This window comes from Lycorma delicatula, chromosome 8 (genome assembly GCF_047948215.1).
Source record: "Lycorma delicatula isolate Av1 chromosome 8, ASM4794821v1, whole genome shotgun sequence".
NCBI classification, from domain to species: Eukaryota; Metazoa; Arthropoda; class Insecta; order Hemiptera; family Fulgoridae; genus Lycorma; species Lycorma delicatula.
The window spans coordinates 97,628,512-97,655,074 of record NC_134462.1 but is presented as its reverse complement, the minus strand read 5'-3'; the positions used below and the strand labels follow the sequence as shown (position 1 = coordinate 97,655,074).

Sequence of the window (26,563 nt, the reverse complement as noted above, 5' to 3'; positions counted from 1 at the left end):
ATACACACATACATATATATATACGTGTATAAAACATGACCAAATCACTGTTGAGCACTTTGCTCATTTTCAAATACAACTTCAGTCAACAAATTTAAAAAAAAAATAAATAAAAATTCATCAGTTTGTATACACCATGATTAAATTTGTTTAAACTATTCCTTACCCGTTCTCTGCAATAAATTTATGGTTCTATAATCTCATTTTTGTATTTTAACATTTTTGATTTGCTCATTTTATCATAATATTTTACATAATTAATAAATTATTTTTATTTTTTATTAGATTTATTGTGTTTGGATATTTTGAAATTAAAACCAATTTTACTTTCCAATTATAACTTGTGATGTAGTATTATTGCACCACTTATTTTATGAAAATGGAGCTCTTTAATACTCAAAGAATTATTAATCGATTAATTTATATAATTAATAAAAATTAGGAATATAATGTAATAATAATAATAGTAAAAAAAGGTATTTGTATAAATATTGTGATCTGTGATAAATATAATATTAATATTACAGCTGTTGTAATTTTGTTATTATCATTATTATTATTATTATTAATATTATTTGTGAATGCTGGTAAAATAAAATACTGTTTGTTAGCCTAGCCTGTTTTAATTTACGTAAACTGTATTTACGTATATTTTTTTTTACTCATATAAAATTTGTATTTTATAAGAAATATAAAATGTTACTGAAATAACATTATTTCATATTTTTATATTAATTAAGATATGTTGTGTAATAATGTTATGAAATTTATAACTAACAATTAACAAATCTTAAAAATGATATACTTATAATTCCACATAATAATTGTATTCATTTTTAATTAAAAAAAAAATAAACTATGCTTTTTTATGTTATAATTAATAAAACACATATGCATAATAATAATAATAGTGATAATACTTAATAACATGAAATGACTGTTATTTATGGTGGTATATATATCCCAGTAATTAAGTAGTGAATAAATAATATTAATCATTAGCGATAAAATTATTGTAAGTTAGAATAAAGTGATTTATTTTATATATATAATATATAATTCATCCATATATATTCATTAATTACCATATATATGGTAATTATTTGGATTTTGACAATGATTATTATTACTATATTATTGTGCATAACGAACATGCATAACATTTACAGTTTTTGTCTATAACATTAAAGAAATATAATAAATAAATGCTTTTTGTACTGTTAATTTTAATAATTTTCAAAGTTCATTGTGATCAGTATAACCTACTGTAAACCTTTTTATCATTACAATGTTCTATAATAAAAATAATTTTCTTCATAAAAATTAATAGCATTTTTAATGAATAACAAGTACAGCACAGGAAGTTAACATCTCATGTTGAAAAACTTTGAACTAAAGTTTTCTAAACCTCCAACTGGTTCAACAGTCATATTGTTAGAAGTACAGATGGGTTGCAAGCAAGCATTTATTACAGCTGTTGTATATTAAGTATTTTTATTTATTTATTTTTTATTATTATTACTAATAAAAATAACCAATTTTTATTATTGCTATTTTATTTTCAATACGGATGTTAATATTTAATTTTGCATTGTTTATTTGCATTATTTTCATTTAACATTAAATTTAGTCTACTACTTTTTTATTTTATTTTTAGTATTTATTTTGCACTGGTGTATACCATAAATAAGGACAATTCCTCAACTATGAAAAAATCAAATATTCATTTTGAGGATAGAAATATTATTAGCAATGATATTAAATGTTTTGATGAAAGAAAAAATTAGGTAGATTATTTCATCTGCTTCAATCACACAAGCTACTAATTCACATTTTTCCTGGTTTGAACTTTAGTTGGTCATGCTACACATCAGTACTGATAATTGTGCTGCACATATCAAAACCAGATGCAATCTGGTTTTCAGTAGTTAGTGCCAAACCTTTAGTACTTGAAAAAAGTATTAAGAAACTTATGATTTGATGTACCTGCTTTATATGTATTAAGAGACAATGATAATAAAAGTTGTTAACTACATACAGTTTAGTTATTTCAGTAACTGCAGATCAGGTACATCATCTCACGTGTTGTACTGTGTAGCAAAGTTTATAAACTATGATAAAGTTATATTAGTTTCTTCTAATGAGTACTACACCCGTGCTAATAATACAACATACTTTGTTGTTAGATAATAAATTACATATTTCAGATATAAATTATATATAAATAATTATTCATTCATAATTTTGACAACTACTACTTTTACTGCAGTTAAAACAAGCCCTTTCAAATTAATAGTTACTCGTTACTGTTTTTCTATGCACTATGCAATATTCTATAATAATAAATATAATAATTAAATTAAAAAAATTAATGTAATAATTTTATTTTTTAAATTTTAATAGAAAATGATACTGGTTTTTCTCGTCACCAATATTCAGGTATGATGATGTTTAATTTACTGTCTTTGTAATCATTATTTTAATGAAAATTTGAATTAAAACTACTTCTCAGCATAGTTTCGACCAATATTAAGACACTTGTCACAATGTGGAACCAATTTCAATAATATCTATGCAAAAAATTTCTGAAATGAATATAATTGAATTTTGAAGTAGAGTTGTCATGTTGTGAGTCACCGTAAATGAGACAACATGTAAATTGACACTTAAAAACTCATCTTGAGACATACTTTTTTCTACGATCTGGAAACTTCAATTATTTTGAGGAATCCATGAATCAATTCCTCAAAACTTCTGTATTTTCATTTACACTGCACTCCTTCAAATTGTTTAATATACTCCTCCGCCTAAATAGTCCAAGAGATAAAGATCTCTTTTTTTTTATTACGTGTGTGGATAAAATGATTGAAATTAGTAGAAATACTTTTTCTTTTTTTTCCTGTTTAGTCTCCAGGAATCACTGTCAGGTATTACTTCAGAGGATGAATGAGGATGATATGTATGAATGTAAATGAAGGGTAGTCTTGTACAGTCTCCGTTAGACCATTTCTGAGATGTGTGGTTAATAGAAACCCAACCAAAAAAGAACACCATTATCCGTGGATAATGGTGTTTATACGAATTTGAATACTAGATCGTGATCTAGTATTCAAATTCATATAAAAGTAACTGCCTTTACTAGGATTTGAATGTTGGAGTAGAAATACTTGCATTGATTGTAAATAACTCATGGCGGTAAGCAGTGTGGAAGATGGAAACTGTTGCAGCAGGTGAAAGTTGGGAAATTTTCAAGGCTGTTAAATCACTTGGGATAAAGTTGAACATTTAAATATAAGTAGAGGATATTGTTATTACACTCCATGCGTAATGGCAGAAAGCTGAGTGGAACTTTTCCAACTTTCACTGCTATTACAGTCTCCGCCTTCCACACTGCTTACCGTCATGAGTTATTTACAATCAATGCAAGTATTTTTACTATTTTCGATCATTTTTATCTATAGACTTAATAAAAAAAAGGTACCTATCTCTTCATCTAATACACCTTCTCAAAGTCAACAACTAAGCATTGCAGCATATTATAAGCATTCTGTAACATGAAGGGCAAACAGGTGATCAGTGGAATTCTGCCATGTTAGAATCCGTATTGCTGTGGTGCTATACAAGAACTCTTTTCAAGATACTACACCTTTCATCATTCTCTCCATCAGCCTACACAAAACACTCACTAAAGATATGGGCTTTTTATATAGCAGGTGAACCAGATGGGTCAATATGACCAAAACATCTTGCCTATAAAATGCCATTCTAGTATGCAAAGAAAAATTTGTCAAAAAGATTAACTGAATAAAGATGATGAAAAACATATCAATTTTTTTTAAGTTGAAGTAAAACAGATGGAAACATATTCAAAATAGTGAAGAGAGACCACACTCAACAGAAGGAATTAAACCAGTGTAGGTGTAAAAACAAACCTGTACAGCTTAAAATTAAAAACAAGAAAAATAAATTAGATGATGAGGGTCAGACAAATATAGTAATATTATTTTAGCAAAAATGTGATCACTTGTTATTGTTAGTAATAACTGATCATTCATAATTTATAAAAAAAAAGCAATAATATACTGATACTTTTCACACAGTAGAATGAAAATATACTTTTCAATTAAATTTCACTTTAATACTTTATGGGAAGTACAGTATTTAAATACTTTACATCAGTATGTAAATTCTATAAACTGAGGTAGTAGTGTAAAAAGTGCTCCCACCAAAATTAATCCTTAACTAAAAAATATATTAAATTTCAGTTAACAGTTTTGACAGATTTCAGGAATTAAAAAGCTTTTAATTTCAGTCGAGATAAATTGTGGTAACTGGAGGCAATAAAATGACTAGTTTTTCCAGCTTATCAGTATAGGAACTATTGGCATTGATCATAATTTTGAAAAAATATGTTTTTAAAACATGAATATAAATTGTCATCCATGTTTGTGATATACTGAAAAATCTAACACTCTAACCCCTAGATTATTATATTAAATAAGGGATGGATCGTTTAATTGTTCCAACTAATCATAGTATGTAAATTATAGAGATGTTTTAAATCTTAATGATCTTTGTACATAATTTCAAAATAAGTAAAATAGACAATATTTCATTATAAGTCTTTCATTTCCTGTGATGAAAAGTATAAATCTTAAAAAATCAATATCTGTGAAATATATCTTTATTTAAGAGATACTGAAACACCCCTTTTTTAATTGTTCAGCCAAACTAGATTTCAAAGATTATATAATCTATTACATTTATCTACATATATATATATATATATATATATTTCCAGCTAGCTAGTCATATGCCCTTAATGAGATATAATTTAATTACACAGTGAAGCAAATAAATAGTACAAAAAAGTAAAGTGAAGTAATATAAATAGTACTTTAAATGAAATAATACAGAAACAATAGATGACATTCGATTCATCTTCCACTACCTGTATGCCATATACTAGTGTAGTATTTTTGTTGTATACAAAAAAGAGATGCAAGTACATCAATGATCATATGTTTCGTGGAAAATTATAAAATCAAATTAACTTTTTTTATTGATATTACTTACTGTTAAAGGAAAGTTCAAAAGCCATACACCTATTTTTGTAAAATAAATAAACCATAGTATTGAATTACTGCTACATGGTTCTTTCTACCTCTATGCTGATAAGATGCTTGCAAACATAAATACTGTAGAGTTATATTTTCATTCAATTTAAGTAATTTATATTGATTATACGGATCATGAAAAATTATATAGTTTTATCCACTCATTTTTTATTTATATTAAACAGAGAATTTTTGTTAATTAATTATTAACTTTTTCCTTTCTTGAAACATTAACTTAAGTTTTATAATACATATTATGATAATTCAAATGTTAGCATATTAAATTTTTTTAAATAACTATTTATTTTCCCTTTAGATTCATATCTAAATACAGATTAAAAACAAAATTTTCTATTTATAACTTTTATGACTAAATCACATATCCACAAACAAGTAAATACATAAATTAGAAATAGTAAAGGATGTATAGGTAGATACTGTAGTTACATTAAATTCAATAAATATTTCAAACAGAGTAGAGTAAAATTAATTATAAAATAGCATTTTTTTAAATTCTTGAACTGGATTAAATTTAAAGTTAAAAAGTATTTCTTTTAAATATATGTATTAAATCTGAAAATCCAAGTAAAAAAAAAAAAATTAGAATGTATGGGCATTACGACAAACGCCACAACCCAAAGCAAATTCTTCTCCTGTCTGAGGATGTTTAACATGGAGTGGGCACTCTTCTCCATCTAGACTTTTAGCTTTTGGACCTGAAACCAAAAGAACAAGATAAAGGTATTTTTTCAACAAACAAGAAAAAAATTATAATTGGTCACAGACATTTATCTACTCTCTTCATACTTTCTTTTGATAAGAATGTTTAGTGCATTCCAAAGAGTTTCAAACTAGAGAATTTTTTCTATTGTTCTAGATAAGTGTTTTTTATTCCTTTTAATGAATAATAATAATTGAGGGGGATAATTTGATTATTTAAATATAAAGATTTATTCAAATAATAAGAACAGCCTCAAAATTTGACAGATTAATTAATTGTCAAATTTTATTTCAATTATTGAAATTTGCCAAATTATTTGCTGGATGCATTATAACTGTCTAATTTTAAATATGAATAAAACTAGTTATTGTACTTCCTATCATTGCTAATCACATGAACAGAATTACACTTTAATTCTCATAGTTAAAAATTTCTGGGTTTTTTTAGTAAATACTAACTAGATACAAGGAGTTGCTTTATGCACAAAAACTGATGTCTCGCTCAGACCTCTCAACTGTCCTATCCTCTATGTCTTCCCACATGAAGTGATCACTTGGCAGTGTAAGGATAGATTTGACTGTCACAAAATTAATGCAAATTTCATACCTAAACATTCAACTGACGGAAAAATAAATGAGATTTAACAGTAAATAGTGGACCAATTTGACTGTTACAAAATTAAACCACTGACTGGTCGCAGTGAGTACCACAGGTTAATGCTCACATCTTTGGAGATATAAAATTAGAAATAAAATGTTTGATCTGATCTATAATGATGATGGTGTAGCAGTTTATGTTGAAGATCTTCAATGTCAATAGTTTTCTGTCCAATACTGTCTTAGCAAAGCGACTATATGAGTAACTTTTGTTGAAGTATATTAAGCCATTAGTGTACCAAAATACTCCGTCGCCTTTTAACACTCTGTAAAACAGATTGGGCATGGTGCCTAATCATACTTGTTCGTAAAACATTTGCTTATCTCCATATAGTAAAATTTCATCTTACAGAATATACATTTACCCCTAATAAGTTATCAAGACAATGTTTATGTTAACTGAGTGATCTAAATTTAATAAGTTAATGTCATTGGAGTAGATTTTAGCTGTAACATATATATGAAATAAATAAATTGTATTATTGACTAATAAAACCACGTTGACTTGTTGGTAAGCACCATTTATCTTCTTAGTTTTTCAGTATAAATGTCAACCAATCGGTCAGTACATATGCTATTGCAGTTAAAGTCGACTATTCAAACTATTTCTAACGGATTACGTCCAGCTGTTGACAAATAATTACAAACATCATGAATGATAATTGAACAACCTTTATTTTCTTCTGTTGTTATTTTTGTTCTTCCGATGGGTATTGATGACACTAAGCAGTGGAGAAAGTCTACCTGAAAAGGCATTGTATCCATTTCATCGTGATTAATCTAAGTAGTGATTATTCTCGTAGTTATAAATCTAAAGATATTTTTACTTTATTACAATTTTTCTTCTAAAAATATTTTTTTTTTCATAAAAATATCACTATATATATATATATATATATATATATATATATATATATATATATACTGTTGCCAAGCTTAAATCAGTAAGTGCAACGCTAGCCATTCACACATCAGCAGCCACCTATGCGCCACTCCCCATCAAGCTCGTTGACCGCACAACTCTACCACCACAGTGGCGCTGCAGCCCTAACACTCGCAGGTGCCTACAAAAGAGCAAACGGCAGAACAAATATTCAATTCATCATCGACCACCGCCTGGAGACAAAGAAGAAGAGGTTCCCTGGCCAGTACAAGGTGGGACCTCCTGATGGATGTTACATCCAATTGGGTGCAGATCTCCCTCCACCTTTCCTGCTCTCCGAAGATTCCTTGTAGAACTTTTCAACTCCATCATCGCTCTTTTGCATGCATCCTGATCCCCCCTTCTCCACAGCCTGGTAAGGATACACCTTTTGTGGATGCAAATCCTCTGCAGGTCGGCAATCTCCACCGACCACCAGTAGACCTGTCTCGAACATGCCCGCACAGTTCTTCTGTTCAGGACAAGTGTATAGGTGCCCTGAACATTATCATCAATGTTGACACCCCCTACTTCCTTCTGCTGCGCTTGCACCACTTTTGCACAAAGGCCTGTTGTAAATTGTGGATGTCTGAAGGTCTGAACACCCTTGGCTCGTTTGGTCCTCATGGCACCCAACGACCACCTCGATTATTGCTGAGCATCTCCTCTTCAAGGACCTAGCATCGCTCAGCACCCACCATCGTATCGCTGATGAATGCCAGGTAGAGGATGGATTCAGATGTCCCTCTCATAAAGGTAGGCAACACAAACCCAACACAAACCCAAACAAAGCCATCTCCCTGACCCTGAACAATGACAGTCAGCCCCAGTCTTGCCATCAATATAGCAGAAATGCACCTGAGATCTTTACTCCAGTTGCCATCGGAGACCACTGCAAAGTTTGGCTCTGCAACCACCTTTATATCTCCTCTGACTTCCCTGGTGATGGCCCAGAGGAGGTTGTGGGACCGTCTGCTTCGATTGACGTTGAGCTGAATTAATTACTCTATTATCTGCCATTTTCATAGTGGCCCTCCGCATCCCAATGTTTGCATATTGCTCTCTCGCAGCATTCCGCCTTGACATGGCCATCCCTGCCATAATCAAAACACTTCTTCGACCTGTCTAGACCCTTGCATGAGACCACCTTGTGGCCAAGGCCCCAGCATCTGCAGCACTCTCCTGTTTCACAACCAGGACTAATCTTTGCGAGTTACTTCCCGCTTTGCTGGAAGAAGGGTCTGATTAAGCTCTTGCACAAAGGGGGATGGGAAGGATCCCACCATGACTTCAACATACAGGCTTCTGATGCTTCTGCCATTTGCTTGGTACGGTGCTGCATTTACAGATTAATGAAAGGTTGACCTAACAAATCCTGATGGAGGATCAATATAGTTTCTGTCCATGGAAGGGAATGGAGGAGACAATCTTGAAAGTTATGGTAATTATGACCAACTCCAACTCTGCATATATCCTGGAATTATTACTTTGTCTGTCATACCCTTTTTTAAAATGTCTTTTACTTTATCAGTTGTATGCCCCCGATAACTATCCATTACTATCATACCGGTATTTTTTTTATTAAATAAATTTCCTGATCGCTTTTGTCATACACATCTGATCCGAGGTAAACGAAGTCTTATGTTGATGACCCTTTAGCTCGAGTATCCTGCATGCTCTAATGGCTTAGAATTCAACCTCCGCCCACAAGACTCCCTAGAAAAAGGCAGGAGACAATCGTCAGCATAAGCCACGACGCGACTCGCTTTCAGCAATCTCAGCGGCAGAAGTGTATCAAACTCCACCATTCACAATAACTGACCAACACAGTACCATCCCCAATTCATGGCGGCCAATGAATTCGTTCAACCAAAATAAAAACTGACGCCCGTCATCATACCTGCTTAAGTGGGCAACTCACCAGGTACATTACATACCTGCAGATTATGTTTTGCTAAAAAGCCCACAATTAATTCACCGCCATCTTTGGCGAAGCCACTATGCCACGAAAGTGACTGGCACCTGAGAATCATAAGATTTTATACCAGACCACAAGACGACGATCAGCAGGATATCTATATTGAAAATATGAACTTACAGCACACAAATGCATGTTCTGTTCATCCACATGGACAACAACGTGATGATCGTTTGTGAACTGTCGAATGAAGTTCGTTTTTGCACTGCACAGTGCAGCAGACATGCAACCAGAACAAAAATAAAATCTTTTCCAACGAGATAAATTTGGCAGTTCACCGGATACAACATAGGATGCTACAACAAGACAACATCCAACCCCTCTACGTAATATGGTCTTGCCAACTTAAATCTTTGCAACGTAAACCCCCTGCGCATTTAATTGCCAAATTTTAACCACCTAAGGATATTTAACTGTAATACATTATGAAAGCCCACTTGTAACTCGCAATATACCGTGTTTATTTAAGTACCCCCCGTCGCCAAATAACACGGCGCCGGGGCCCTGCACAACCATTTACTGCGATTTTGCGATTCTCTCAAAATCGCAGGGGGATAGTTTAGATTAGTAGTCTAGATAGATAGATTAGTATTTTAGATAGTAGGTGGCTCTAGGGACCCATTTGTGTGTTTTTCTGTCAGAATAGGCGAGCACGTTTGATTGCGGTTTATGGTAGGCAACAATTTTAGGAAGGTAGGGCAAAATTGCAATGTTAAAATAATGTTTGAGGGTAGGGTATAAAATTTTTTTTTATTTACAAGCTTTTTCTTTTGTTATGAGAGTTTTGACAATAGATAGATTGGTTGTATGTTATTTTTCATCAGATGATGTAGGTAGTTAAAATACACTGATGGGAATGTCTCTTAAGGCATCCTGATAGAGGACACTCTGATAACTGAAATATGTTTTCAGGTGTTGAGGTCTTGAAGATGACCTCTAGTAAAGCCCATCAAGGCTAGAAGGTGGTGGTGTGGCACCCAGAATCATCACAAGGCAGGAGTTGTCTTCCTCTGTGGGGTCAGGATGCTCTCAGAGCACCACAGTGCCAGTTGTCTTCCGCCAGCACAGCCAAGGCAGTTCTCCCTGAGCAATCCCATGCTGGGCCGGTCCCTGCTGATGAGGCCTTGAAGCCTGGCAAGCTGGAGCAGATGGGAGTGGTATTCTGACAGAGACCAAGATGATGACTGAGAAATGTCAATCAGTCTGTGGCTCTAGAAGATGACCTCCAGTAAAGCCCTTCAGGGCTAGGTACAGAGGGGATGGTGTGATGACCAAAATCATCACATGGCAGGATCTTCCCCTTCAGATCAGGATGCTGCTGAGGGGAAGCATGGTCTGATTCCAATGGAAAAACCACAACTCCCGCTCTCATCATCGCAAATCAGCTACCACAAGGTTTTAAGGTGCCATGTGCTTTCGAAGCCATTTGATGATAATATACTAACCACTCCAGCACGCTTCGCTCACGCTATTGTCTAGCCATGGGGCTCTACCCCCAGGACCTTGACACATTTGTTATCCTTATGATTGTGAGAATAGTAAATATGTTACAGAAAAATATGAATATCAAAATTCCTTAAAAAAAATTTTTAAATAATAATTTTACTTTGTTTTATTTCTTTTGCCATCATGGTGACAGAAATGTTATGTTGTAATAGGATTAATTTTTTTTTTAATAAATTATCTTTAATTCACAACTTCACCCCCAAGGCGACTAGGGAGTCGATCTATGACTTGAAACCTTCCTTGGGATAACACGAATGTATTTTGAAAATTTGAAAGCACTCAGTCAGTTGGTTCTCGTATGATGCTGTTGAAAATAAACAAACTTCCACATTTATTTATAAGACTATCATAAAATGAAAATATCTTTAGAACAAACTGAAGTTACACATTTTGGCAAATGAAATGGGGAAAATAATATGATTATTACACATCTCCCAGTAGAAATGAGGATGTATTTTTAAATAAATTGTAATTATGGGCGACATTAATCTAATACATTCAAATTAAGATACATCCTAAATGAACTACAAGGGGTATAAGCGATAGTGAAATCAACTGATTTCACTATTGATAATTGGTAAATTTAGTATACAGAAAGTACATAGCAGCATTTAACATTAAAACATCAATTTCAACCATATCACTTTCAATCATACACAAAACAAAAAAAAACGACCACCCAAGATTTAATATTATCAAGAGAAGAAAGTTATCAGAGATAAATGAAAATCTAAGTTATATTAATTGGGAGCTGCTGCTGGATATTTATTATTTTTTTTAAGGCAAATAACCATTAAGGTTACTATCATCTGCTTTTCAGGAATATCAATACTGCCGCTGCAGAAATTCAGGAACACAAAATAAAACAAGCAGATATTAATAAATAAAAAGATCATTTTCAAACACCAGCACTTGAAAGAAAACTAAAATATTAACAAGTTGTGTTTTTTCCCTGGATGCAAAATGAATTGTCATCATTAGCACCCAAACTTGATATTTAGATAATAAAAAATTAAATTTAAAGATTAACCTAAAAATTATACAAAAGTATTACATAAACACATTTTGCGCATACCGAATGGCATAAACAGATGAAAAAAATTGTGTGATTATTCAAATTTTTGAATCCAGATGTACAACCTTAAGGAATTGTAAAACATTTGATAACATAGTTAAATTGTTCCCTAGAATATTTTTGATGTTAGTCCCAAATTTAAATTTCTGATGTAACACCTCATAATATTCACAATATTTTATCATCATAATATATATATCATCACACATACAGTGATATATATATATATGATGTTTTATCATTATGTACCATCAGTTGGCAGTTGGAGCATATGGAAACAGGTATATCAGTCTGAGGCATCAGATATCCATGAGTGAGCCTAGTGTACCCTATTTGCAAATGGCAAATAATAACCTCCTCATGACGGTTATTCCTACATGAAGAGCTCCAGGGTGATACAGTGTCCTTAACTGGACAAAGTTTATATTATATTACATTATTTATTTTTACATATTGATGGAATCATCAAAGTTTATTAAGGGGTCGTGAAGAGACTCGAAGTAAAAAGAAAAACAGAATGGGTGTAAAACATTCTTCACTCAAAACACATAAACAATAAAAGAAGAAGTTTTTCATTTCAATTGTCAATAAGCAAACCCAAGTTCACAAAAAAGATTCCTTGGTAAAAAAAAATTAGGTTCAATTCATTCAGAAATAAAAAAAACAATAAAAAAGTGTAAATAAACGATTATAAAAGTAAACTAAAGTTCTGCCAGCAGTCAAACAGCTTTTATAAACCTTAAATCATTAGATAGCCATATCTCATTAATCCTGAGGTACCAGGTGCATAGGAGCACACCAGATTCCTCTAGTACAACCATATAGGATTACTTAGCAGGAAATAAAGATCTTTATTGTAGTTTATTTATATGAGTTGCTACAGTTCTCTCAATTGACATTTCACAAAGCATGTATAATCAGAATTGAACACAAGCCTGATGAAGGTCGGCTGAATACAGTACAAGCTTTCTATGTAGCAACATTGACTTATTCATAACTTGAGAATCCAAGGTGCTCCTATGAACCCAGCAGAACTTGATACACGTATTGCAGTTGATAATAATAGATATTGATGTCCAAAATTAATGGAAGCATAGCAAAAATGTCTAATTCTTCAAGAACAGTTTCACTAAGAACATGACATCATCCATTCATAACATGATCGTACATACAGTACAACAGTAAATATTTCAAATGTAATAAAATTACTAAAGCAAGATGTATTATATTAAAATGCAGCAATACCAACCTGCAGGACAAGGAGGTAATTCAGCCCGTGGTAAATTAGTAACCCGTTGAAAATCATCATGACAAGCATTACAAAAATGAGTAGTACCAAAACAGAAGAATACTGCCACAGAACAACAATAACGACACTTATATTCAAGAAAATCAGTGCCATGTTTAGGACACATCTGAGCTCTAGATACATCACTACAAGCACCGCACACCAATTCTGATGGATCAAACTCACTGCCTCCTAATTCTGCATCACATCTGGCTTCACCTCCATAGTAGGCCTAAAACAAACAAATATTTAATTTACCAGGCAGAACAATTTCTAATATTACCAGAATTCTCATCATATTCATTTAAATTGTCCAACCTACTTTATAGTTTGGACAAGAATACTCAAGGCCATATGGTATTTATTCACATATGGTAGAACTTGATGATAAATTACTCTTTTGCTAATATTTCAGTCATATGAGTTTTCATATAAGTTAGTGACTTTTTGCTTTCTATTTAAAAAAAAAATAATAATAAACATATTTTATACCTATTTTTGAAGTTTATTATTCATTAGGACTCCCACAGGGATCAAAGGTGTATTTTTTTTATTTAACATAATAAATGATGTAGTTTCAGTATCTCTCTATTTCTCTCTTATTTTAAAAATTTCTAGACCTGTGTTTCTCAACCTTTCAGTATTTACAACCCGATTTTCAATCATAATTTTCATTGCGCCCCATCCTCTAATACAATAACAATGCATACAATAATAATGTAATACTCGAGTATTTTGATGCTAAAGCTACACTACAATCTTAATTACAAACAAACCTTACAAATTATCAAGAATAATTAAATTTATTGATATTTGGCAATAACGATCCATTGCATTGACAAAACCAGAATCGTTGCCTCTCTATTGCTCTCTGTCTTAGGTCCACCATATCGAACATTCTTGTGGCTTCACAAGAAGTTCCAGTTGTCTAGAACATTCTGAAATGTCTGCCTAATCGTCTGTGCAAATGTGTATAAATGCTGCAACTCGTTCAATTCCAGCCAGTCTCATTTGAGTCAATCCTTCTATCACTATCAAATCTATCATAAATGTATATGTTTTAATTTGCGTGTTAACTGTAATTCATGGTATTAAATATTCACGGCAGTAGATTTATACAGAATCATGGATAAATTTTTAAGTGGGTGTAAGCGAGCATTAGACGATAGTGAAACATCAACAAGTGCACAGACAAGCACGATTCAAAAAATAAAATCAAGAAAATATTTAGAAGAATACTTAAATTTTGGGTTTACCAGCACTGAAGTAAATGAAGAAGAAAGCATTATTTCCTATCTTAAATGATTTTACAAACGAGACAAACATAGAGTGGAAAAATTGTTTTGGAATATGCACCGATAGTGCTCATTCAATGTCTGGAAGATTTCAAAGTATGTAAGCACTTGTGAAACAAAAACCTCCATAGTATGTCTGGACACATTGCATGATCCACGAAGAAGCTCTGGCTTCCAAAGAAATGAGAACTGGTCTGAATATTTTGCTAATGATGATTATTGTTAGCACAATTTTCAGACCATTCTTGATAATGGTATCAATCTTGATAATCTAGATTATCAAGTCACAGGTTGAGAAACACTGTTTGTAGATGTAAAGATTTTTAACAGTACTGATAAGTTAGAACATTGTTATTTGTTTGTAGAGGATTTAAGTTTAATTAATTAAATAGAATGTAATGTTTCAGTTTTAACCTTGATACATGCATAATACATGCATTCTGAATATTAATTTTATAATTTCTGCAATATAAATCCCTACAAATTATTAAATTCATAATTTGGGTATACTTTTTGATACCAAACTTTGCTTTTAACTATGTTTATATATTATGAAAATTGTAGATTTGATTTATTTTATTACATTGACTATTTATTATTCATATTAATTAATATTTATTATATAATATTACTTAATATATTAACTATTGTTCTTGACTATTATTTTATTGTTCTTTGTAGTAAAATAATTTCTAGAATTTGCTTTTATTATATAACAGTGTGTATTCTCAAATCTAGATAGGTTTATAGTATCTACAGAATATTACAGTAACCTTAAATAACTTTTCAACAGTTAACATAGAAAAATGAAATTTAGCAAATGCTCCTGTCTTGAATCAATATTTTTTTAGTATGAGACCACCACACCTCAAACACCCAGGGGTACTCAAAAATTTTAAACAGCATAAACAAGATATAGAATGAGGGTTGCAAGATCCATTGGTGTTGTCAATCTGTTAGCTGACATAGGGCACTATTTGATAGTCAAACTACAACAAAATAATCTAGTATATTCAATAAAATGCATGAGCTGAATATCAGAAGTCAGTGAAATGATATTTACTCATTATTGATCTATTCACTTATTATTTAATAAAAAAATACAATAATATTGTAAATAGATAGTTAATTTCATATAATAATAAATATATAGTGCACGATCTAAATTGTACGTAATTGTTAACAAGAAAAATGATATTTCAACTTTCAAGAGACTTTTAAGAAATGAAAGAAACAAGTGAAGTCATTCATTATCAACAAATATTAATTACTCTGTTGAAGCTTTTATGAGATTTAAAGTAGAAGTCTGTTGAAGTTTTTCAAGATTATAAAAGAAAAATCCAAACACAGTAACTGTACAGAAACGGTTCAAATGATTAACGTTTATTACAATTAACAGGTTTTTTTATTACCATTAATTTATCATGGGTGTTCTTTTTGAATCTTTTTATTAACATTATTTGCTGAACAAGGTGAAAAATTATAAAAGAGACAGATGTTTGTAGCAAGAAATAATATTATAAAAATAATGGACAGTGATCAACTAGTCATCTTTGTGTGACAAATAATTTACACCCTAATCATAGAGTGAAAATTTGTCAAAAAAATTTGTAATATTAATAAATAAATTTGTAAGAGTAATATATTTTTTTATGGAAATAAAATACTGTAAATCCTTGAAAATGAGTTTCATTTAAACTCAAAAATGCATACCTATATCTAAAGTATTTCATTAATGATAAGCTTATAGCAAAAATAATAACTAAGAAAATAACATTAATCCTCCAGAAAATAACTTACACTGTAGAAAATTATTAAATTAGTTTTTGATCTAATGTTAATAAGTAATTAATAATGAACTGGAAATACGAGGGTTATTTTTTTCAAGGTCTGATCGGTCACGAAATAAAAACACGCGCAAAAATCAGATGAACTTTTGCGCATATGTGTTGCGCAGCATCTCTAGTATGGCCTCACCTAAGTCACTTTGTTTAGTTCTGAACACGCAGCCAGCACGTAAACATGTCTACAACAATAGCATCTCCTGCCAAGTGTGAAGTGCATGCGGTATTCCATTTCTTCAGGCTGAAGGGTGTAATGCAGCTGAAATTCATCGACGAATATGTAATGTGTATGGTGAAACTTCAATGAGTGACAGCAAAGTGCGATAATGGTGCAGGAACTTTAAAGCAGGATGTACACATGTTCATGATGCAGGCGGTCAGGGAAAGAAGCGATGTCAACCGATGATCTCGTTGAGCGAGTGAATGAGGCAATTCGAGAAAATCGTCAGTTCACAATTTCTGTATCAAGTGATTTGTTTCCTGAAATTTCAAGGTCAGCTTTCTACACCATTGTGAGTGAGAGACTTCAGTACTGCAAACTGTGTGTGAGATGGGTTCCCAAGATGCTGTCCAACCATCACAAAATAATGAGAATGGACGCCTCCCTAACGTTTCTCCAGCACTACCACAATGAAGGAGAAGATTTTTTGAACAAAATTGTCACAGGGAACGAGACATGGGTCCATTTCGAAACTGAAGAAACAAAAGAACAAATCCAAACAGCGGATGCATTCTCATTCTCCCAGTAAACCAAAGAAGTTCAAGCGAACCTTCTCCAACAGAAAGTGTGTATGGATACTGTGTACTGGGACCGGAATGGAGTTATCTTGGTGGAATTCATGGAATGTGGGACGACCATCACTGTACCCTCATACTGCGTGACTCTTCAACGTCTACGAAGGGCAATTCAGAATAAGCGGAGAGGAATGTTGTCATTGGGCATTGTCTTTCTCTGTGACAATGCTCGGCTGCACACTGCAGCTGTAACAAAGAAGCTCCTGCAGCGTTTTTGTTGGGAAGTGTTTGATCACCCACCGTACAGACCGGACTTGGCTCCATCTGATTTTCATCTCTTTGCTCACATGAAACGCTGGCTAGGAGGACAACATTTTGGCGCAGACATCGAGCTGCAGACCAGCGTAGAAACATGGCTGAAAACACAGGCGGCTCCGTTCTATGATGAGGGTATTGGAAAGTTGGTACCACGCTATGACAAATGTCTAAATTGGAATGGCAACTATGTAGAGAAATAGCATAACTATGTAAGTACTTGTTACAAATAAAACATTTTTTATTTTCATTCTGGTTTTAATTGCGTGACTGATCGGACCTTGAAAAAAATAACCCTCGTAGAAAAAGCTTCCATTTCTGGTTGAGAAGATTTTTTTTTGTTAGTGGAGTATTTATTTTTCACTATTAAGCAGTTCTAAGAGTTATTGAAGGCACTTTATAATCTAGCTGTGAAAAGAAATTAAATGGCCACTATTTTGGTGAGGGTGGTTTTAGCCATTTTGGTGAAGGTTGTTGTAGTCTGATGTAAAGTTTTTTATATCAAAACTTTTGTTCTTCAATGCTATTTAAAATGATCTGTCATATTTTCCGTTTAAAATCTCTTAGTTGCCCCCAATGGGGTTTCCATGGATGCTTGGAATGTGGGAGTCTCATACTAAAAAATAGATCATTTTTTGTTAGGAGCAAATGCTAAAGTTCATTTTTCTATTAACTGCTGAAAAATCATTTAAGGATTTATTTTACTAATCCTAAATATGTAGACTTTTAGAAAAATATTTTTTTTTACATTTCTCTATTATCTTGACAGTAGTCATTACATATAACTCACTCCATACATCAAATTTATATATTATTAAAAATACATTATCAAATTTATTATATAGGCAATCAACTTCATTGTTCCCCAAGAGCCAAAAATAAAAAAAATGGAATTGGTAATTTATCAATATAATAATATAATTAGCAAATACACAAATGTATATTTAAAAATAAAAATCATTTCAAATATAAAAAAAACAAAATTTTAGTTCAATTATAAAAAAATTTTAGATGAAGAAATCTTTACATTTCTTTTAAAGAATCCGTCATTAAATTTTAGTATCCTATCAAGAATTAAATATTTTGTTATACAACTGATTAGTCCAAAATGCTTAATAAGACTGATTCAAGGGCACCATGAGAATTGTTTTCTTGTCTTTTGTCTGTGTCATCCTTTCTTTTTGATTTTTAATTAGACTTCAACAGAGTAATTAATATTTGTCTTAATAATGATGACTTCACTTGATTTTTTTCACCTATTTAATTTTTCTGTTGAAATGTGAAATAATTTTTTTTGTTAACAATTATATACTATTTAAATCTTGTACTATATATCTATTATTACTTGACATGAACTATTTCTTTATGGTACTATGGTATTATACTTATATATTATCAGCAATCAGCCAGGTTAGTCTAGTGGTTGAACTCATTATCACAAAATCAGCTGATTTTTTAAATCAAGAGTTTTAAGGTTCAAGTCCTTATAAAAGCAATTGCTTTTATATGAATTTGAATGCTAGACTGTGGATACCGGTGTTCTTTGTTGGTTGGGTTTCAATTAACCAAATTTCTTAGGGGTGGTCAACCTGAGTCTGTTCCAGATATGTTTACTTGTACATTTATACTTACATTGCGATACGTTCATTGTAAACATGAATGTTTAATGTAAAATGGAAAATATGTATACGTTCATTGCAAAATCCATTGTAAACATATTTTACTGCTTCAGTGTAATCGGGCTTTGTCTATATACTGAGCTAAAATTTGTTAATGCATAAAATTTATAAATAAATAACAAATAAGTTCAGTAATAATTTTACCTTGCTACATTTGAAGCACACATAATAAGCGTATCTATCCATGGCATAAGTAGCAGGATCAGCACGTCCTTTGTCTAATCCTTCATATTCTAATCTCATTAATGCTTTACGACGTACATCTTCATATAATTGCCTTATAGGTGCTAATAATCCATTTAAAACAGGATGATCCATCGGCGCCTAAAAATAGAAATAAACTTTCTATAGTTAATTAAAAAAAGGTTTACAATCTAATTTTTTCATGTATAATAGAAATCAACAGATTAATGTGAATAATTTTATTAAACATGTTATCCAGTGTGTTATAATTAATAATTACATAATTGTTATGTTGATATTTTTAAACAATATTTTTTTTTAAATATTCAGTCACATAAATATAATTTTCTCTCTGATTATCACATATTAGTTTCTCAATAAACCTATGCAAAATCATTTCCTCACTTAAATCGCACACCTACTTTTAGATAAAAAATGTTGGTCAAAAAAGTAAGTGAATTATGTGACTAAATTTGGTATATAATGAGTTTTCACTTAAGACAATGGTAAATGTATAGCCTGAGGTAGTATTAAAATAACTCATGGATTTATGAATTTAAAAAGTACTTATTATGTAAACTGGTTATTTTACATTGAGTTTGCTATAAATTTTGGGTGTTTATATAGGTAATCATGTTTTTCAGTCGGTTCATATTTTGTAGGTAATTGTTAATAATTAATATGAATAAATATATAGGTTACAAAAAGATGTTAATATTAATGCATGGGACCACACACCATAAAAATGTTTTTGCTATAATAATGATATATTGCAATGCATATTTCTATACAGAAATAATTTTATTTTAATAAAATTACCTTATAAAGCCGAGAAAGAGAACTTTCATCTTAATATTATGAACATTTTGATTTGAAAAACTAGCTTTAGATATTAAAAGCCTATTTAAGGTAACTGTTTACTGTGTACATTACATTAAAATACAACAGAAATTATGATCAATGAATAACAAGCAAGACATTAAACTGTTAAAACCTTACAATGAAACTTGGAACAAATCAGAGAGTGAATCATCTTGGAAATTGAAGATTAAGAAGTACAGATGAAATACTAAGGGCCAAAGTAGCATTAAGAAACTACAGGATAAAAAATACTTTGCACATTTTCACTGAATGTTGCTTGGTATTTATTAATAACTATGTTTTTTTATTATTAATTAACCATATAAGCTCGAAGCTTGTGCATGGGAATGTGAAGTGGAAATTTTGTAGCATATGAAACAAACCATGCCTGACTGGGATTTGAACCTGGGACCTACTGATGAAAGGCCAAGACACTACTACTCTGCCATGGGGACCTGTAATACCAATCACTACAAATTGAAAATTCAACAGATCTGTACATCCATATAAATGGTATGTGTTTACAGTAAGGGTTTATTCTTTTTTCATTCTGTAAATGGCTAAATTTCTTTTACTTGTTTTAAAAATTACTTTACTTTTGCAATCATAAAGCCCCTGGTGATAAAAATCACATCCAATCTTTTCAGATATAGCATCTATAAAAAAATATATATTATGATTATATGGTACTGCAGAAACCTTGACCAAATTATTTAACAAGATTGGTCCTCAACCTGTGTAGGGCTACATATTCTATAAGTTTCTGGATGAGGCAATTTAAGTGGCTGTAATTTTAAAAATAGCAACTTTTTAATTTGATTTATATTTTTATTATAATTTAAAATAAAAAACCCTCAACCTGAAGAAATAATCTACAGCACGTATTGATTTCATTATTAATTTCCAGCCTACAAAACTAATGGATCGACCTGGGCCACAAAGGTTCAGAGACAGAGCCCTGGCCAGATGGTTAGGCAAACAAAGCAAGCCCTGACTGGCTAGTGTGCATATATATATATATATGATAAAACACAGTACTGAAATTAAAAATTTTGTGTCTTACCTTGCAAATTGGACACTGTGAAAATGAAAATGTAATACGAGGACCAGCCCATTTTTTTTGTAACACATTACGACAACAGTGTAAGTGGAATACATGACCACACTTCAGCTGGAAAGAGAAAATAAAATTATAAACAAACAAATGAAAAGAATATATAATGATATTTTTATAACTATTTTTATAACTTCACATGCACCATAATAATTTAAAAAAATTAATGTACTCGTATGTTATGGGATATGTTTGAATAATTTTTTTAAATAACTTACAATACGTAAAAACATATTTACCTGAAGAGCAGGAGCACATGAAAGTGCTTCAGTGAAACATATCATACACATATCATCAGCATCTTGTTTCAAGCTGGGATCACCAGAACAGTTGTGAAGACATGGTAAACATTCTGTTTCACCTTGTATCCCACCACACAGATGGCCACATGGATGTAATTTGTTACATACATTACGACCATGCTCCTGTAACAGAATGTTTTTATATCATTAAACAAAGAAATAAATATGTCAAATTATTAATGATATTATGAATTCTGCTTATTTACTTCTTTTCTGGTGCAGTAGCAAAGGAAATAATGGTAAGTTGCAAAATCCAATCCTTACAAAATTCATCAAGACAGTGGAGTAGCTAAGAGTAAAAAAATGCAATGATTATTAAAAAAAATTATTTTGTCTTCACTTTATAGTAAGTTGTCAATTGATAAGTTCTATTCTATTCACAATTTTCTCAGTGAATATATTTTTCATAATTTTCAGTAGGTAAGTTGTACATTAGATAGGTGTTTTACATTTTATAGCTGGTTTTTGTATTTGGTTAAAAAATAACCGTTTTTTTGTTTTAAAAAAATAATAAAGAATTATGAAAAGAATCCAAAATAAATTCATTAATAAAATCAAATTATGTAAATTAACAACCTGCAATTTTTTTTATTTTCATATATATTTTCTGATATTCTAAATAATTTTGTAAAGATTTCTTAAGTAGGAAAAGTTAGTTGGGTACAAATATGTCTATCTATTATTGCCACATTCCAAAGAGCTTATGGTCAGGAACAGTTACTTTATATTGTTTTTCTCGGCTGTTAACTCATTTTTATCAACACTCAGTTTCTTAGTGTTTTTAAAAAATGATGTCATTTGTCATGTAGGCAATGTTTTTTTATCTCAATCCATATTTTTAACAAAATAACTTAAAAAAGTGATATAATATGAGTTTTTAAAAATGCAACATTGAATTTAAAAAAAACACTATAAAATACAGTAGGCTTGCAATTAATTATCTGAGTCCTGATCGACTGAGTCTCCAGGTTAACCCAGCTAGTCACAGTAAGACAAACATAAAAATAAAATAGGAGAATCACATCGAGAAGCGATGTTTATAAGCTTGACATGCAAGGTCTCCTCTTCTACACAGTTTGAAAAATATCTGGTTCACCCATCAATCTTTGCATTGTCATAGTGACCAGTCAGTTTCAGTTACCTCTGCACTTGTGCTAAACGTGGTTGTGTTAGTGTGTTGAAGTTTGTGTTTTTACTGAATTCTGTGTTGCGCCATGAATGAAAAACAGAAGAGTGTTGTAGTTACTCTTGAAACTAAATTTAATGCAATAAAACAGCTAGCCAATGGCAAGTCAATTAAAAAGGTCGCTGCTGATTTGGTAGTTGGGGAAGTGATTGGAGACATAACTAGGAAGAAATTGAAAGATTTGTTAATAAAAGTGGAAGTGGAGGCAGTGGTTTGAGTCAAAAGACTTTGAAGAAGGGCAACTACAAGTAGATGTCTGACACTTTTTCTGTGGTTTTCACAGCTGCAAGGGATGGGCAGTCCTGTGAGTGGGCCAATGCTTAAAGCTAAGGCTCTTGAGTTCCATTAAGGTACTTAAAGACAGAGAGGAATTATTCATGCAAGTGATGGGTGGCTTAATAGGTGGAAGAAGAAATATGGCATAAGGCAGGTGAATATTAGTATGTAGAAACTGAGCTGCCTCATCTGCAGTTGCAGAATTTCAGTCTAAAATGGAGGAAATTGTTATCAAGGAACGATGAATATCAGATCAAATTTTTAACTCTGATGAGACTGTCTTAACTTTGAACTTTTGCTTCAACAACCTTAGAAGCAAAATCCAAAAAAACTTCTCCTGGATTTAAAAAAAGTAAAGAGCGAGTCATAATTCTGGCTGCCTGCAATGCTTCTTTGAAACTAAGGCCTCTGCTTATTGGGAAATCTGAAAACCCAAGACCCTTTAAAAATTCAAAGTCAACTGTCTGCCAACAATGTAGTGTCTGTGTAGTGGTGATATTAAAGGCATATTTCTACCTCGTAATGTGACATCACTTATACAACCTTTTAGACCAATGGATTTTAGAAATGAAGAGAAATTACTGGCAAAGGCTTCTCCAGACGTTGACTACAAGATTAGATGAAGGGATGACTATTAGGGAGCCCCTAAAGAAAGTCACACTAAAAGATGTAGCATACTGGACTGGTTCAGCATGAAACGAGGTGAAAACCACTACCATTAAAAAATCTTGAAAGAATTTATTTGGCTTAGAAAGACCCCCAAAAAAAGTGCCAGAACAGAACAATGTAAGTGAACTAGTGCAACTAGCCAATGATCTACCTGTTGAAGATCAAATCAACAGCAAAGATATTCATGATTGGTGCAATGGAAATGTGCATATGGAGAGGCACATCATGCCTCCTCATCGGTGCACATCAATGTGCACCGATGAGGCAATCATAGATATGGCCAACAATGCTAAAAATAGTGAAGAAGATGACAATATGGAAGAGATAATCCCAAAAATATGACACTCTGATGGGCTGAAAGTGATCAAAGGCACTCTTGCTTACATAGCGCAACAGGTAGAGTGCACGCCACATGATTTACTGTCGCTACAGCATTGGTGTAAGATCACATCATCTAAGAGAGCACAGAGGTTGACTCAAAAATCAATCAAAGATGTTTAAAAAACTAATCTCATAATTTTACATGCTTACAGGTCTGTAATTATGTTTATTTTATGCTTTTCTTACAATAAACTAATTCTGTACATTTTTAACTACTTTTTTGTTATTTTCAGCCCAATAGCACTTAACCTCCATATTATCCAAGTCCATATCTGAGGTGGTCTCAATCCCAATTATCTTGGAAAATCGTGAGTTTACTGTATAAAAAATAATACTTTTTCAATTAGCCCTTAAATTTTTGTTGTTTTAAATTGGTAGCAGATTAAGGTTTAGTTAGTAATTGTTTGTGTTTAACTTGAAGGAGACTTCAAAAGGTAAAATTTCAAAAAAAAATTGAAAAGGTATTAATTCTGTATTTTATGACAGTTTTTTGGTGTTAGCTATACATCTTTTGAAACCCAAAAAGGAATTACAGAAAGAAATATTTGCTATAGATAAAATCACTAATAGAATCAAAATATTTAAAATAACAAACAACAAACTTATTTAATTCTCTCTCTACTAGTAACAGGAATGTGCACAATTCCTTTTTTTGTGGATGATAGATGAATTTTGTATCATGTGAAAAAAATCCTAAACCTGGAAATTTCTGGATGAAAGCCAGAAATGCTACCACTCCACCACAGTGGTGCCAATTACTACTTTCTATTTTCAAGCAAGTAATATAGTAAGGCAGATAATATCTTGTAAAAATATTTCAAGAAAGAAGGACGGTACTTCAGAAAACATCTAAAACAGTAACTTAAATGTTAAATTTCCTTAGGTAAAGAACAAAGTTATAAATGGACTTACTAAAAATAAACTATGAGTGAAAACTGATTCTCTAAAAATATGTTTCAATTACACTGGTACAATTATCCAACTGTACTGGTAACAACATTTTGTAATAGATAAAATTTCAATTTGAGTGTCTAATCAAAATTTGGAAAATCTTCAAGATTTGATATCCCAAACGACCTCAAACCTCATACACCTTTTTTTTCTTTTCTTTTCCTGTTTAGCCTCCAGTAATTACCATTCAGATAATACTTCAGAGGATGAATGAGCATGATATGTATGAGGGTACAATGAAGTGTACAGTCTCATAAGTAAAAGCAATCATAGTAAAAGCAGTTACTTTTAAATGGATTTGAATACTAGTTTGTGGACTGAAGTTCTTTGGTGGCTGGATTTCAATTAACCACACATCTCGGGAATGGTCGACCTGAGACTGTACAAGAGTACACTTTATTTACATTCATACATATCCTCATTCATCTTCTGAAGTAATACCTTATGGTGGCTCCGGAGGCTAAACAGAAAAAACCCAAATGGCCTAAAACAGGGAACAACAGATCAAGGATTGGGAAAGTAGCAGATGTTGAGAAGTATAATCTATGTTCTGAGCACAGAGCATTAAAGAAGATAAAAGGTTACTTCACATTCAAAGAAAAATATTTGTGTGTAACTATAACAAGAAAACAAAAATCATACAAAAGTTCTTCAATTTAATGAATGTTTTAATTTTTTATGCTCAATCATTATTTAATAATGTACATATCTGAGAGAGAAAGGGACTGGCATTTGCTTCATTTATTTTATTTTTTTTTTTTGGGGTGAAAAACTCTTTTGCGCTAACATTGCCTGGGTCAAAATAATAACAAGAGGTTTCTTCTTGGATATTAAAATATTAGTAAAATAGGGTTAAAGCTAAGATAATAATAGGAATAAAATTGAAATTGTAAAAGAATCACAACAATTAGCATAATATATGTAACACAAATAACAAAATAATTTAAAATTTATGACAGGTTAAATCTTATTAAGTATATAAGTTCTTATTAGAAGTAACAATGCCTGGTCTAGTACATTCTTGTCATTTCCTAGGATGCATCTTATGTCTCTCAGCAATTTACATTTGCAACATAAGGCTGCATACATAACACATGCAGTCCACAAGGATGTGGTGCACAGTCAAGCAGCAGTCACACTGGACGCACAGTGGTGCATTCTCTACATCAGGTATCCATGAGTAGCTCTGGTATGGGCTAATCACAATCTGTACAGGACCACTTCCTCTCAGTGAATCTTTCTGCATGAAGGAGGAGTCCCATGATAACATCATATCTTTGATGTGTCGAAACTTATTATGCACTATAGCAGATCAATCACCTTGCTACCTTCTTTGAAGTGTATGTTTAATGGAATTAATAAAATTGGTAATTGAACTCGACTGCTGAAAGCTGGTGGTTGGCTACATGCATCCTTAACAACAGAATCCACACATTCATTACCCAGGATTCCCACATGGCTAGGGATCCAGCAGAAATTCACCTATGTATTGTGACAATTTAATTCAGT

General features: G+C 31.6%; 1 protein-coding gene across 2 annotated transcripts in view; it reads right to left on the bottom strand.

The window, feature by feature from the left end:
• Window positions 1–5,546: 5,546 nt before the first annotated feature.
• The window catches only part of LOC142329562 (E3 ubiquitin-protein ligase MYCBP2-like), a 482,039-nt gene continuing 461,022 nt past the window's right edge, over window positions 5,547–26,563 (bottom strand). For both annotated transcript variants that reach the window (XM_075374241.1, XM_075374242.1), the window contains exons 35-39: window positions 21,529–21,714; window positions 21,239–21,346; window positions 19,276–19,455; window positions 13,225–13,495; window positions 5,547–5,833 (exon numbers count right to left, since the gene is read on the bottom strand). In XM_075374241.1, the coding sequence (XP_075230356.1) occupies window positions 5,718–5,833; window positions 13,225–13,495; window positions 19,276–19,455; window positions 21,239–21,346; window positions 21,529–21,714 (861 nt within the window). In that variant the 3' untranslated portion in view covers window positions 5,547–5,717. The remainder of the gene's footprint in view (window positions 5,834–13,224; window positions 13,496–19,275; window positions 19,456–21,238; window positions 21,347–21,528; window positions 21,715–26,563) is intronic.